Genomic DNA, 16,986 nt, shown 5'->3' on the forward strand with positions numbered 1-16,986 from the left:
TACCTCAATTTAAAGGGTAATATATATATTTTTCTTCTTTTTGCAAAAAAAAAAAACAAATAGCGTATCACATTTTTACTACATTTGAAAAGCTACGCTTAAAAAAGAACTTAGTTCAAATTATTTTGTATTTTAACCGTGCTGTCAAATGATGAACACGTGCTGCCATCTAAGTCATAACGGTTCAAACAGCCTGCGATAACAAATTGTAAAAATTTTCAGAAACAAAGACACTTCTCAGCAAGAAAAAAAAATTAAAATTACCTATGGGTTTTTTTTCGGTAGAGCGTTCGGCTATAAACTATATGAACTTCGGGCCAGTTCGGGCTGTCCGACATAATAGAAAATTTACAGTAATATTACGCATTACATGTACTCATAACATACAACAGATAACACATGTAATAAAAAAAATGCAGTGGGAATGCTATTTGGTGTTTCGACTCCTTTATTCAGGCTACAGTTATCATTCAGATAAGTTGACTGCTAATCGAAGGATGTTGTTCCCTTTTTTTAAAACTTTGACTCCGTCCAGACCACTGAGCATAATGTAAGCATAAAAAAAGTATTAGATATACCTCAATTGAATCCTTTTTGTGCAGAAAAACATTTTCATTGTATGCTGAAATGTAGATTTTTCTAATAGCAGTGTTCGAACTTTTGTACAAATGCAAAAATACTACGCCAAATCGAAACTACGCGTTTCACCCAGTAAATCTTTAATTATTTATTCGATACGATATAAAACATTAAAATTATTATCAACTTCATTAGTAAGAAATCATTTTCTACTCCTCTGCTTTCGGCTAGAAAAAAAAAAACATTTTGTCTACGTTCGAAAAATTACACTTAAAAAACGGACTCAGTTCAACTGGTTTTGGTTTTGAATTTTAAGTGTTCGATTAAAAGAAAAACAAGTGCGGGCTTTTAAGCCGTACAGGTTAAAGAAGCCTGCTATGGTAAATTGTTGAATATTCATAAATAAAACACTTATTTTTTCAACTGAATTTATTACTTCTCTAGAATGTTTGTTTCAATCGCTACGTGGATCTTCCTCATTCTTTAATCAAATTCCATGTTTTACGAATAATTTTAAATCGTATCATGCTGGCTAATGACAAAACATAGATGCATGATCTTATTATATTTTTTTCGGCGAAAAACTTTTTTACTGTGCTTTATAACGCATTCCTTCAATGAATAGCATTCGAAAAGGAAGGCACAGTTGATAGGTTTGTTGGAGCGTCGTACTGTTAATCAGAATGGCGCCAGTTCGAATCCGTGCCACTAAATATCTCTTTAATGTTTCTTTTTTTCCATCAGACGCTCACATGGGCAGGACTGTATTTGCCACAACCTGTTTTTTCACATGTAAAATTACTGATTTTTCACGTGTCACTCAGCCGCACTTTTAATGATATTTATATTTGCATTGAAAATACGTACAACCAAAAGGGGAGCGATGATCAAATTATCACAATGTTGTATTTAACGAGGTTTTGTTACTGATGTCTTCAAATTACATGCCTTCTCTTGTGCGCTTACTTTTTTCGGTTTTTCTTCATAATATTCTTTCTTTGAAATTTTTAAAGAGCGAAATGCCTTATGAAACGATTCGAAGTACAGTGCGGAGTTCCGCACGGGTCGACTAGTTACTACTATTATTATTATTGTAAAAATGATAAGTTGTTCTGAGTTATACCGTAAATGCATATTTGAATGCTCAGTGTAAATTGTTTTTAATGTATTTTGTGTCTGGATGCAATTAACACGTGTGCAAATTACTTAAATTTTCATTTTATAATAAAACTAATATATTTTAGATCTGCCACTGGTGAAGGTTGGCAAGAAATCATGTTAGCTTGTTTGAACAAACCAACAACAAAGTGTGATCCTAGATCAGATGAATCATTTGGAGATGTTTGTGGATCTGAAGTTGCATTACCATATTTCATCTCTTTTTATATCCTATGCTCATTTTTAGTAAGTTCCTTGATCTGTCCAATTATGTTTCTTGCTTTTAATTTATGTATTTTAGGAAAGTCAGTGCAGTAAAACCTCTTCTAACAGGCACTATCAAACAGCAAAACATCTCTTTAGTTGGTTCATGTTTAATTTATTGGAGCAAAAGCCTTAATAGCCTATACTGCGCCAAACAATTGTTAGTAAATAGAAAAAAATGCCAAAAAATGAAATTTTATTCAGAGTAAAGGTCACAAAACTTCTAGAATTTTGAAGAGTTTAGCTGAAATAGACATATAAATGAAGTTTTGAATTTTGAAAAACAAGCCAAAAATGAAAACATGAAGACAATGTTGAGCAATTTAAAAACATTTATAAAAGCACCAAGACAAAACCAAGGACGAACACTAAATCAAAGACAAAAATCTGATCTCCTGAAGGAAGGGGAACAATTTAAGATGGAGAAAATCCCCCAACAGTTCCCTCACAGATGGATGAAAATGATTGGAGAATTTGAAAGGAATATGATTAAAATTTGGACAATCGGAAAGGATATGCAACACTGATTGACATGACATGTGTTACATATTGGAGGCAGTTTGCTGCAAAAGAGATGTCTACGAGTAAATCTAGTATGACTAATATGAAAACGTGCTATAATAACTTGTTCTCTTCTAATGATCATCAATGAAACCTTTCATCGTGGGCTAGATGGAGTGCAATTTACCCCCCCCCCCTTTATAAAGGGAAACTCTGAGAGCAGACGTGGCTCCAAGGGAGGGGCAGGGGGGGCAATTGCCCCCTCGTCGGAAGCGTCTTGCCCCCCCCCCCCCCCCCCCCGTCGGGGAAAATTTTGTATTTCGTCGGGGAATCTGTTTGCTTTGGCGTTTATCGTAAATGATAAAATTTTCTTATATATGAACTCGAAAAAAAAAATTAGTAGAAAAAAGTAGAAGTATCTTATATATATATATATATATATATATATATATATATATATATATATATATATATATATATATATATATATAAATGAACAAAAAATCAATCTCCTTTGAGGCAAGGTTAGCCCGAGTCCATATAACGTCGTCCAGATGGTGACAAAATATAGCTATTGCTTCGGGGGAAATGGTGTTTTGATCCTTGAAATTTCTGTTTGTCGATGCAGGGTGTCGATGAGCTGGTTTTGACCTCAGGGTGTCCACTTAGACTAAAAGAGTACCATCCCCGTCCCTGCAGAATGCAGTGGTGATTACCGGTCAGACCTAAGGCGTCGTCATCGGGTTACGAGAGAAATACGTACCGAATGACAATAGCCAGGACGAGACGAGAGGGGATGGGGGGGGGGTCATCGGGGGAGAAAACACATGCTTCGGAGATTTTTGCTTTCCCATTACATTCGCTAAACAGCTCTTCATCAGCATGTCAAGTGTGCAGGCGCAGACCGCACTCATTGATGCGTTTTAAAGTACTTTATTTTCACTCAGAAGTTACAAGTAAGTTATTACTATAGTTATTTACAACTTTTCTGATTATTGTTGATTATTCTGCAACAAAGCATATCGATGAGTAAACGATCCTTTTACCTCATACAAGAAGTGTACTAAAGTAGATTTAATGTTTTAATTTTTTAGTGCAATGATGTCTTGTCGGCAAATGCTAAATGCAGGAAAAAAATTCTTTGGCCTAATATAATAAAAGCAAATAGATGTTTAACATTTTAAATACATTTTTCTCAAAAACTTATATTGATCTTGTTTGTAGGCTGCATAATAGTTTTGTTGGGAATAGAGAATGATTTACTAAACATTCGGGCTTGGCACAACTAAACAATCATTGGATTATTAAACGTCGGGTTGGTAATGCATCGGGTTTGGGTTCTTTTTGAGAAAAATGTTTGGGGGAGGGGCGAACCTTTTGGAAAAGGCAAAATTAAATAAATGAATAAATTATGTGTTAAAAGCAATTGAAAACATACATTTTGCTTCCAAATTTATTTTTTTTTCAGATGTTATCATTTAGTCGAAACTCATGTTTCTAACTTAAAGTAAAAGCTGCGCTTAGCCCAGACCGCTGTAATCATTTGATCGGACCAAGTCCAATTCAAAAGTCAACATTGCTCCTTCGAGATCGATCAAACCAACTTACAGACTGATACCAGACTCAATCTTGTTTAAGTTTTTTTTTTTTTTTTGCTAGCTATATTCTTTTTTTTTAAATATGCTTTTTTTCAAGTACTAAAATAGTGTAAAAAAGCAGTGCTGCGCAGTCGGAGTCGGACAGATTGTGGAGACAAGGAGTCTGAGTCGGCATTTGTAGGTTAAAAATTCCAAGAGTCGGAGTCATTTTCCCTCAATGCTTGTAACACTGCCAGTGATTGCGGGGTCGGAGTGAGAGTTGGAGTCGAACTGGTTTTAAGGTAAAGGAGTCGGAGTTGAATTGTTTGTCGGTGAGTTAGAGGGGTGATTAAAAACTAATTGTATCGAAAGCCAATGTGAGCACGAAGCAATGCGTTGGCTTTTCGTTTCCCGCGCTGTTTCTCTCTGTCGACTGCTGTCATTGGTTTTTCGAATCAAAAACAATTTTTACTGTGTATTATCTTAATTTTTGAAAGAGTTTATAACTTAAACAAAGTTTTGTTTGCCTAATTCTGTCCTGATATTTTTGTAGTTCCAACTACATCTTATAAGGCTTCAAAATGCAGAATTTTATATCAATTTTTCAAAATTTCCTCCGGGGAAGAAATCCCCGGACCTCTTACCAATTGGGAATATTTTGTACTCCACTTAAAGGGGAGTCATGTGTCACTTTCTTGATAACATTTCCCCTCTTAAGGTTGATCCAACACAGGACATCAGGGAAAACACATTAAAACACGATCATCCAAAATTAAAGTATTGCTGTATCGCTGTATGTATAAGATGAAAGAGACAGACATAGTAAAGGAGAAAAAAAAATATTAAAAAATGCATCTCTTACACCACCGAGAGAAACGTTGTTAAAACTGCAAAAGGGGCCCCATACCTTAAATGGCTTAGAGCCCCGTTAAATCTAAATCTGGCCCTGAGTTGGAGTCCGCCATTTTCCCTCCGACTCAGTAGATCTGCAAAAATGGTCTATGTAGATAAATTTTGGGGTAAGACTTTGAATTTACATTTTCCCTCTTTAGTCTGGAAAGAGAATTAAAACTTAAAATTTGAAATTATGACCTATTTCAACTGGCATGTTCAATAAAAAGTTTGAAACTAATGGTTATGCATTTTCGAATTATGAATGCTTCAAAAAATTTGAAAAATAAAAAAGTTAGGTATATAGTTAATTTAAAAAAAAAAAAAAAACTTACACAAAAGAAACTGGTGCAATTAATGTTAATCACTTTGATACTTAATAAGTTTGTTTATGACGTAATATCGTCGGCACTATGCTGAACTACCGAATATGAAAATTGGCTCTTTTCAGGAGAGCCGAAACAATATTTTTGTCCACCAGACGCTTTAGTTATTTTCAATTTTTTGATTTTTATAAACAACATTAAGTGTAAATCTTATTGTTTGAAGTACAGTAAACTCTCGATTATCCGCGAAAGTCTCGGAAAAAGAAAAAAAAATAGTTGAAAAATTCTGTTCTTCAAAAACGCGGATCTGAAATCAATTCGTCCCAGACTTTTTTTCCCTTTCCCACGACAAGTGCTCCTTCTCAAGAAACGCGAAAGTCGGTATGCATTGTCATCAACTTCTCTTTGACACGTGCCTCAAGGGAAAGCGTTCAGCTGATTTCGGTAAAACACATGTGTTTACTGAAGACCCCTAGTTTAAAAGAGCGTAAGACATTATCTTTATCATCTGTTCCGATTGAGAAAGGTTAGGAAAACGCCTACAGGTCTTCTGGGAATTATCTGATGGGGTCTTTTTTTGTTGTGGTCACTGTTTTCACTTCTGGGCTGTTGAATGTTTTAGGTTGACGGAAAGTTCCTACTCATGATTTAAATTTTAGTTTATTTTAGTTCTGTAGAACTTGAAATACAAGTATTTTTTAATGCCGCATCTCTTTTAAACGTTTCACGTTTTATTAACAATACAATCACTGTCAAGCAAAAGATAATTTCTGTCTTCTTTACCTCTGGTTTTAAACCTTTTTCGGATTATAAGCGACTTTCTTTATCCGCGGTACCTGAGCCACTCAATTCCGCGGATAATCGGGAGTGTACAGTAGTAATAGCCCTTTTTGAGTACTACGGCAAACCATTGAATTTGAAAAACGAGATTCGCGATTTTTCACCTTCGTTCGTTACCGAGTTTAGCATAGTGCCAATCATATTATAAAGTTTCGTTTTTTTTTTTTTTGGATTACACAAAACACACACACATACACATTACTTTCGTTTAGTACATTCAAAAACTTAGAACCAACGGTGAGGAGTTGAAGTCGGACTGATTTTGAGGTAAAGAAGTCGGAGTCAGGAGTCGAAGGTTTAAAAATTCAACAGTCGGAGTCGATCATTTTCACTTAAAATCAGCAACCCTGCCAGTTCTTGTGGAATCAGAGTCGAAGGCTCTAAAATTCCCGAAGTCGGAGGTCGGAGTCGGTCATTTTTCTTCCGACTCCGCAGTCTTGCTTAGAACTGCTGGTGTGATTATTCATTTCAATAATTTAAATCTCACTACATTTTAACTTTTATTTTCTATTTCAAACATGCTTCGGCGGCCCACACATTTTCCTCCAAATAGCTGTGATTTGTACGATGATATTTGTAAAAATCTAGGAATGAAATATGTTTGCGGCCCCTATGAAACTATCATGATTATTTATCTGATTAGCCCGGTTGCCCGCCGGCTCCATCCACCACCAGCTAGGCCTAATCGATGTAGACCTTTTATTACCATACAAATTAATTAAAAAATCGTAAAAATTTGCACCTTTTCTAATTTTTTTAGCGCAAAATTTTTACCCGTTTCCAGTTTCTATTTGTTATCAAATAAAATACTTGTAATGGGTTTTAGCAAACTAGGCTCTTCAAAATATTTTCAATTTTTTCTCTTGATTCTGCTTTTGCGCTAGCAAAACTTGGTAGCTGTAATCGTTTTCCCTTTTCCATGCTTTCCCAAGTTATCCCGGAAAAATAATATAATGAAAGAAAATATAAATAAATTTAATTTTATACGTGTTCTGACTCGCGAGGTTCATCTTAATATAAAGCTAGGCATCGAACTCAAGTTTCTTTTGAATTTTTTAACTTAATATTAGTTGCTCTTCTTTTGTTTACTTAAGATGTGGGTTTCTCTGCTCCCCAATAAATATTTTGAGCTAGTGGATGAGCACTGCTATAACCTTGAGCCCTGGAGTTTCCCTCCGTAAATTTGTGTGTTTATAAGGTTTGATTACGGGAAGGAGGGGGGGGGAACCCTCAGTATCTTAATTGGTCACTAACCCCATCACCCTAACGTTACCAAACATGACCTAAAATTGCGTTTTCGATACTTTAATTTTAAAACTTTTTCAGGATGCACCTCGGCTCTCACTCCCTATAAAATACCATTACAGATCGACTAAAAGTTCGTTTATTGGACTTCAATTTCTTAAAATTATCATAGTCAGACTTTTCGTCAATATCTGATTCTCAGACAGTTCTAGTTTATTGATCTCGCGATGACCCTGCTCACAAAAACCTAGTTTCATGTTTTGCATTTTAAATTTGATTTTTTTCCATACATATTTCATTTTATCTATTTTAATTTTTTTATTTTTTGCTTTTAATTTTTATAGGGAATTCGTACTTTTATATGCAAAGAATGATTAGTTTCTTTATCACTTTAATTGGAGGGGGGCAGAGCCTGATTACCGCAGGGGCATGTGGGGCACAGGCCCTTCCTCTTAGATTTCAGGGAGGGGGGCCAAAATCCCCTTAATTTATCATGTTAATTAAAAATAAATAATGATTTCACTCAGAATCTAGAGTACAATGATATCATTGATAGTTTTGCAAATGCCAAAACAAGGAAAAAATCTATTTGTTGTTAAAAATTCGCCTTAAAAGTGTGATCTCTTTGCAAATCAGAAAACCACTCCAAATTTAGTCTGTATTTACTATTAAAAGTTATATGATAGATCATTTTGGTATTTACGGTTTACTGCAAAGTTTAACCACATTTATATATTTATCGTATACTACTATATCTCTTCTACTTTTTGAATGTATATATTACATTGTGATATGAGGTACCACCAAATTTAGTACGGTTGTGTAAAAACACAAGTATCGAAATATTTTATTGCTTCAACATATAAAAAAAAGCTGGAATGGGGGGGAGGCACAAAATGAATTTCCTGAAATAGAAATGTGCCCCATGTCCAATGTCAGGATGATCAGGCTCTGGGGGGGGGGGGGGATCTTGCAAAGTAAAATTTGGCTATGCCCCCCTGTTGGGCAAGTTTGCCACCCTGTCGGGGAATTCCTAGCGCCACCACTGTCTGAGAGAAATACAGCCATAAACAAGTCCAATATTTCCCCGTTGAAAAACAGATTTTTAATGAAAAAAGTTAAAATTTTGAAATGAAATTTCTTGTTTATTAAATTATCTTCCTAATCATTATTTTGTTCAAGATAAAAGGACTTTCTAATTACACATTTAATGCATTAAATAACACAGAACTAGTTTAGTTCTCTAAGAGCATGGTAATAATGGTATTTAAATTAATACTGAAGTTTTTCATAAAGCGAGTTGCTGTAAACTTAAAGCAAAATTTCAAGAGGTAATCTTCTCTGCTAGCAAGCACCTAACTATAATAGAGAAAACTTCCATCTGGTGGCTGTCCATTATTTTTAGGTACTACTGTATTTACTGTATTTGCATAATAAACTTATATTATAGTTAGCGATAGTGCCTGCTAAATTTTCTTGCATTTAATACCAGATTTTTTGACTATGCTACTCTTATTCCTACAAGAAGTATTCAAGTATTCGAATGTGTTATACCTTTATAGGTACTTACATTTAAATTTGAACCACTTATTGCATACAACATTGTGCACTGTATTTTTGTCAAAATTTGTTAATGATTTGTAAATTTCTCAGTAATCTCAGATAAATATGCTCATTTTTTCAACAATTTATTATTATGCTTTAAATTTAAATCTTTTTTTGTGCAGGTTATTAATCTATTTGTAGCTGTAATAATGGATAATTTTGATTACTTGACTCGTGATTGGTCAATATTAGGACCTCATCACTTAGATGAATTCATTCGACTGTGGTCGGAATATGATCCAGATGCAAAGTAAGCTCCCAAAATAAATTATGCTTAGTTTATTGTATTTAATTAATTGTATATAATTAAAAATGCATAAAATTTAGCAAACTCTGAGGACAGGTAAAACATGTCAAAAGTACTAAAATTTGCATAGAAACTGATTAGTGCCACATCTAGGGGGGAGCAAGTCAAGGCGCTGCCTTGGGCATTAACTTTTGGGGGTGACAAATTCATCCTATCTGTGTTTTTTTTTAGTTGAAATGCAATTAAACCCTTGAAGTAAGATGTGTCTGAGTGGTTTCAATTCTCAGCCTTAGGTTGGAAAAATCCTTGATCCAGTACTGAAACTGATGACTGAAAATATCATATATCAGTAACTGAAATGTCTTTGGGCATCACTATTTCTGAACAGTGTTTTATAACCACATGTTCTGATATATGTATGAATAATCATTTAACATCTATGCATAAAAACATGTTAGTTGAAATATTGATAAGTAAATTTTATTAAAGCATCTTTGTTTATCAATATTTGGTTATTGATTTAAAATTCATGTACAATAACACTTTTGAAGCATTTTACATTTTGTTCCGCTGCAAGTTTTCTCATTTCTCATGTGAGGTTGAAGAGTAACTGATCTTGTCTGGTTTAAAGTAAAAAAAATTTAACCTGTGTGTTTTAAAATTACTTATTAAAGTACTTTATTTTACTTTGACATGCTGTTTGTTAATAGTTTTGTGAAAATACATTTTTTATTTTCTTAGAGGTAGGATAAAGCATCTGGACGTTGTTACATTGCTCAGAAAAATTTCTCCTCCTTTAGGATTTGGAAAGTTATGTCCTCACAGAGTAGCCTGTAAAGTATGTTCTTTTGTTAGATTTTTTATAAATTGTTGTGTGTTATAACCTTTTTTGCCTCAATATTCAATGTCAACTTGCCTTCTTTTTTTTTTTTTTCCAAAAAGCCTAAATTTAAGGCAGTGTTGTAAGTATGGACTTGAATATTGTTACACACTGTAAGAAAATGCCAAAATGCCACAGATTATTTCCGGGCAACATTCCGAGATTTTGCATGTTTCTTCTCGCTGCTGTTAAATTTTTTTATCTACAAATGTGAAAAGATATTCAGCTTCGAACTAGGTGTTTTGCCTTCAGCTACCTTGTGACCCTTCTAAATTAGCTGAGCCCGAAACAAGGGCAAAGTACCATCTCTGGATATTGTAGCTTTTCCAAGAATTGCAGCCGAGTAAGCAGTTTCACCATTTGCTTGCAATTCTCTCTTAGCTTCGAACATATGAATCCATTTTCGTTTAAAGAGTATAAGTCAACTTACAAATAATATTGACTTACGGCGTGTTTACAAAAAGAAATTTTATTTAGAGCTATCTTTGTTAATAAGAAATGTTACTAATTAAACTTTTCTGATTTTTTATCAGGCATATTACTGGCAGAAATTAGACGCACTTTCTGCCTATTGTTTTCCAGGAACGTTCCCTTCTTTTTTTCATAGTGTAGTGCTGTCATAAGTATATTGAAGTATGCAGAATGTCCCGTTAGGGCCCCTTAACTTTGCAAAACAGAAATCTGGATTGGTGTACATGAAATAATCCCCAGAGATCTTTTGTTTTAAAGTAAAGTATAAGAAAAAAATATGCCTATGTTTGTTTCTCAGTTGTACCTAAATATCAAAATAGTATGTATGTTTTTCAACAACAAATAATGAACCACTGCTTTCTAGTTAGTGAACAGGGGTTATTATTATTATTATTATTATTATTGTTTTGCCAGCGTTTACTGTTTTCCTAAGTTATTTTACCAATTCAAGCCTGACCCTGATTCTTTCACTAATAACCATTGTATTTTGACATAAAGTTTTCATATCAATGAATTCAGTTGTATAAACATTATGATAAAAATTAGATAAAGATTTAGTTAATTAATATTTGTAAGTGAGTTCTGCTACTTTATCCTCACACTTGTAACTTGGAAACAGTTTTATGAAATTTTCGATTCAGATTTGTCTTTCTTACATCTGCCTTTTTTCAAGTGTCAGTTGGTGCAAAAATTATTATTTCATAGTCATTTTATCATGGTTTACTATTATGCAAACCAATTTCCCTAATCTATATCCTAGTTTTATGTTAAAAAGAGCAAGGTTAAATTTTAATTAGAACTGACTTTTGGCATCCATACCTAATGTATGTGTTTTGTGTTATTATTATTTTTATTTTCTGCATTTTGTTTTATACTATACAATTTTTTTTAGAAACTTGTTTCTATGAATATGCCTCTGAACAGTGATGGCACTGTTATGTTCAATGCAACTTTATTTGCCCTAGTGAGGACATCTTTGCATATCAAAACAGAAGGTATATAGCTTCGGATCCAATGTAAAACTTCCATTGAACTTTTGTCTATCTAACATAGAATATAATCTATAGAACATTTAAATTTTTTTTTTTTTTTTTGAAACAAAAAAGTACTAGGGTGACGGCACAAGTTACAGGCATTCTTAAGACATCGCTCTCAAATTAACTCAATTTTCTGAGCCTTTATATGAATTTCGACTTTTTAAACTATTTTTCTCTCATGCAACAACATCTCATGTAACGTTTGGCTGCTTCTAGATCCTCTGAATTAGTTTATCCTGTTTTTGTTTGCTCAGTTTCGAAAAATGGATCGACCTCCAATAACAGGCACCTGCAATTCTGATGATACCCAGTATCAGATAGGATGAGAAAAAAGATGGGTAATGGACATAATTCCCATTTTCTCCTCAAAATGTGCAAAAGTTCTTTATTTTTAGATCTAAAACCTTATTAAATTCAAATGAACATGAAACACCGGCAGACCTCATGGTGGCTGTTCATAACCTTCCACCACTGCCTTGTAAATACCAACTGGCTCATAAAATTCACTCTAATGACATTAGATGGTTGCACCGTGTTCATGGGTCACAACATCAGGTTTACTCGCCTAAAGTTCTTATTATTTAAATCCAAACTTATGACTATCTGTTACTGGACTATTGTCTTACTTGTGCCGTTACCCTAGAAGCTTTCAATTATTTGGAATTGCAAAATTGGATGAACATTCATTGGATGTCCAAAACATAGCTGATAAGAGATAGAAATCTGTACAACAGTGCATTTAAACTTTTTTTATGAATTTTTAGTTTCCTTTTAAATTGTCTACTTTAATGGTAACCTTAATTTATAAATGTCGCTAATTGCTTTTGTCTTTTGATTTTCGAGATCATTTTCTGTCTCTAAGATTAACATTTTTAACAGCATCTTATAACTAAATATTATAAGCTTTGTGTTATGGATTGTGACTCTAATAGAAATTCCTACATTTGCTCATAATGTATGTATACTCTTTCTGTAAGTCTATTTTCATTATTACATTATCTGTAAACTACCATCATAAAAAAGATATCATGAATGTCTATGGATAATCCACAGTATCGATGATACATCTGCCTGTGTAATAGTTAGGAGTTTGATAGTTGATGGCACATACAAATCTATTTAGAGTAGACTGATCAGTAAATGAACAGCTCATAGTTTTTTTTTTTTTTTTGATAAAAATACAGTTGTAAAACACTTTTCTTGGCAGTAGTAACTTTCTTTAATACATTGCCAGAAAGTTTGTCCACTGATTTTAGTAGTCTACCTTAACTGCAATTTGAGCTATTTTATTTGACTTTTTTTTACTAATAATGTTTTTTCAATGTAATTGAAATTATTGGATTTCTACTGCTCAAGAATATGTTGATTGTATGTCTGTGTTTACATATATAAATTTGAATTAAAGCGGTTTAAAATGTTAGGAAATATCGATGAAGCAAATGAAGAGTTGCGAGCTGTAATACGGAAAATCTGGAAGCGCACAAGTGAACAACTTCTTGATCAAGTAGTACCACCAGCAGGAGGTAAAATACAATACTTTTATGTTTTTTTCAAAAAATTAATTGTGTCAATTTTCATCAGAAAAAGTTTTTATGCCGCGGGCTGTGCCGCGTAGGTTGTGCATCTCAGCTTTATAAAACAATTGAAGTTTGTTCTTATTTTATTTTCAAAGCAAATACATAGTTTAACAGCTGATTATTGATCAACAAACAGTTTTAAAAAAAAAAGCTTCTCCTATGCAAAAGACAGCGTTTTAGATTAGTTTGCTAGTAGAGACATCTGCTGTGATTTGGGAATAGAGTTACTGTATATATTTGCATATAAGTCGAGAAATTTAGCACAAAAAATTAGGTTTAAAGTTCGGTGGTCAACTTATACGCAGGGCAGAATTTCTAAAAATTTTCCCAGAACAATTTTTGGAAAAAAACATTCTTTTTTCTGATTTTATTTCAACCCTTTTAAACAGATGGTAAAGAAGTAAATACTTACACATTCTGTTATTATTTTACATGATCTGAATGTGAAATAAAGGCTAAAAAGTTACGGTAAATGCTCCTGTTTTTTTCAGAAAGTAGAAAGTCGACTTATATGCGGCTTTTCAATTTTTTCCCAATTTTCTTCTTAAAAGTAGGGGGTCAACTTATACACGAGATCAACTTATAAGCGAGTATATACGGTAGTTCTAGTTTCACCATATTAAAGCAGGAGCTTTTATTATTTATATTACTATCAAGTTTTCCCCTTCCCCCTTCCTTTTTTCTGTTGTACTTGGTTCTGCAGACTATTCTTCTGGTTTCTTTGAGTTTAGATATGACTGGTAATTTTTTCAAAATGATAATCAATGAAATCATAAATATTAAATACATGTCTGACATTGGAAGAACAAATCAATCAGTTTCTCCTTTGGTTATAATTCTTTTAAAAGTCATTTTATGGTGATGTAAACTGTAAATTTTTTGAAAAATACATTGTTCTTGTATAATTTAAATATTTTAAACAATTAGCACTCCAGCGAATGTTTTTTTTTTTCAATTATCAAAAGTTTAATTATGTTACATACAGGTTTGATTTTATATTTACAGCTGATGATGATGTAACTGTTGGCAAGTTCTATGCAACATTCCTTATCCAAGACTATTTTAGGCGTTTTAAAAAAAGAAAAGAAGAAAGATCTCATGAAGCTAGTCATAAAGGTCAAGAAACTACAGTAGCTTTGCAGGTATATTTTGCATGTTCAAAGTTTAAAATACATAATTTTATTTTTTTATTCAATATTTTTTCCCCAGTTTAAGCAACTGGATAATAATTGCAATTAAGTTAGTTCATTTGTAATATATTACGTGCTTGTGTGAATTTTCATTAAGTATAGTTAGGATTAATTAAATAATACATTTATATCTAATAACATTTTTATTAGCCAATAAGAAATAAACTAATAATAGTTTTTAGTATTTATTTTAATTATATTTAATGTTTGTGTAGTGAAAAGTGTAGTTTTCAATTCCAAATTCTTACATTTGGGTTTCAATAAAAATGAAGAATTTTAATGATAAATGTATTGTAGTAAAAACAATCAAAGTTGGCTAGTTTGTGATAATTTGTTTCAAATGTACTTTTATTATGCCTGTAGACTATGAAAGATAATTAATTATAATATCTAGATAAATATTTATAGCTTTAAATATTTGCATCGGTTAGCCTGGTATTAATGATTAAAGGTCAGAAATAAAAGAAATAAAATGCATTAAGAAATTATGTTGATCATTTTTTCTTTAAAACATTATTGTATAAATCAGTCCTTGCTGGAGTCAGTGATGTGCATTCTATGGTAATGCATTTTCAAACTAGGGAGATGAAACTGAATTGATAAAAAAATGAATTCAATTATGTTGTAATGTATTTGATTAAAAGGTTTTTTTTTAATTGCGAACTTTCTATCTGCATTTTTATCACATTTTGTAACTCTCAATCTGAAAAATATCAAGTAATACATGATTTCTTCAAAGCACTTCATTGTACCTTCCATGTCATGGAAAAGAGTTAACTGAAAATCACATATTTGCTACATTCAGTTCAATATAAAATTTTATGCATAAATGCTTATGAAGAAAAAGAAATATGTAGTTAGCATGTAAATTTAATTTTAACTATTTTTTATCTTGTTTTAATGGGGATATGTTTGAGGCTTTGCCTTTTGCAGACCTGGTACGAACCCCCAGTTCTTTCCTAAATTCCCCAATCCATTCTTTCATATGACATCATTATCGGCAGATGCCATTACCACTAGAATATTGACGCCCAGTTTCCCCACCAGATGGAGGCATCTAGGGTCTCTTAGATGTGAAACTGAACTAGAAATTTTATATTGCTAAGAGTATTTGTAGCCAAATGAGTGCTGGAACAATATTTTACATGCTGCATAATCATATGATATGGGTGCTGTTGATTTTCTGCATCTTGGAAATTCACCAGCTGGAGCCAAGTCTGAACTTGCGGCTTTGGGTGTAAGAGGTCATCATCTGATCAATACACCACTCTGTCGGCAAACTAATTTAGCATTGAACTCCAAGTTGTAAAAATTCTGCTTTTGGACTTAACGTTTCCACCCCCCCCCCCCATCAATACATGTTAAATATATGCCTTTAAAAAGGATTCTATTGTACCTAAAAAGATTTAAAAAAAAAAAAAAAACTTTTGTCATTTAATTACTGTTTTATGTTTTTAATTTTTTTTTTTTTTTGGAATATTTTTTGTCATAAGATTAAATTAAACTGTTTTAGTGTATATTAACTCCAAGTAACTGTTTTTCAGTTGCTGTAAATATGCAGTTAAAATTTGATCTATACAGTATTATGCTGAATTATTGAAATTTGTTTGAGAATTTTAAATTTCACCATGCTACTTTTCTTAATTTAGATCAGTTATAATAAATAATAAGAAATATCAAAAAAGGTTGACGAATGTAAATTATCAATATTTTAGTTTTTGAAGTATTGACAAGTAAAGCTTCAATTGTGTTCCATGCATTCATAATAGCATACCACATTTTATCTCTCTTAATGCTTTTAATTTTAGTTGGAAGTAGTTCAGTTTGTACTTTATTAAAATTCTTAAAAGTTTTAATGTCATTCACTTTTAATACATAGCAATACTAATTTCAAAACAAGACTCTCAATAAATTAAAAAAATAATTTTAGTTACAGTTCAAAATACAATATAAAAACATATTTTATTGTAGCACAAAAGACATTTTGTTTTTCATTTTTTACTTCCTTTTACAAAAAAGGAAGTGTATTTGCGAAAAATTTTCACTCACAAATCGGCATTAATTTCCATTTCGCTCACCCCCGAATGAGCGTTGAGGTTTTTTTTTTTTGACCCGACCACACGTGGATATATGCCTAGAAGTGTACAGACACCAGAAACATCCATTTTGACGATCCCCGAGTTAATTACAACAAGTTTTCTCATGACATCCGTATGTATATATGCGTGTATGTATCTCGCATAACTCAAAAATGGTATGTCCTAGAAAGTTGAAATTTGGTATGTAGACCTCACTAGGGTCTAAATGCGTTAGGCCAGTTGATTTTGGATGTTCCTAAGGGGGTCTTTTACACCTTTTTGTGGGTAAGTCATTGTTGATTTCAATGCTATCTCAAGTGGTGTTATAATTTGTCAAATACTTGGTGCTATATTGCCAAGCTTTCGGCCGCCAAGTTTTGTCGCCAACTTGGCAGAGTTAACCACTGAATCGCATTAAAACTGCTTATAATGAGGAAATATATCTTCATAAAACGTTTTTTTGCTTCAGTTCGCCAAAAACTAGGGGTGAAAATATTTAGTGTTTCCTTGCTTACTCCAG

The 16,986-nt window shown here is 32.6% G+C and overlaps 1 protein-coding gene across 1 annotated transcript in view; it reads left to right on the top strand.

Moving 5' to 3' along the window:
• The window catches only part of LOC129217393 (muscle calcium channel subunit alpha-1-like), a 145,912-nt gene that overhangs the window by 109,731 nt on the left and 19,195 nt on the right, over positions 1–16,986 (top strand). The window contains exons 33-38 of the mRNA XM_054851690.1: positions 1,824–1,983; positions 9,109–9,236; positions 9,975–10,071; positions 11,477–11,579; positions 13,043–13,144; positions 14,204–14,340. Coding sequence (XP_054707665.1) covers positions 1,824–1,983; positions 9,109–9,236; positions 9,975–10,071; positions 11,477–11,579; positions 13,043–13,144; positions 14,204–14,340 — 727 coding nt within the window. The remainder of the gene's footprint in view (positions 1–1,823; positions 1,984–9,108; positions 9,237–9,974; positions 10,072–11,476; positions 11,580–13,042; positions 13,145–14,203; positions 14,341–16,986) is intronic.

The sequence above is a fragment of the Uloborus diversus genome, chromosome 2, assembly GCF_026930045.1.
Source record: "Uloborus diversus isolate 005 chromosome 2, Udiv.v.3.1, whole genome shotgun sequence".
Lineage (NCBI taxonomy): Eukaryota > Metazoa > Arthropoda > Arachnida > Araneae > Uloboridae > Uloborus > Uloborus diversus.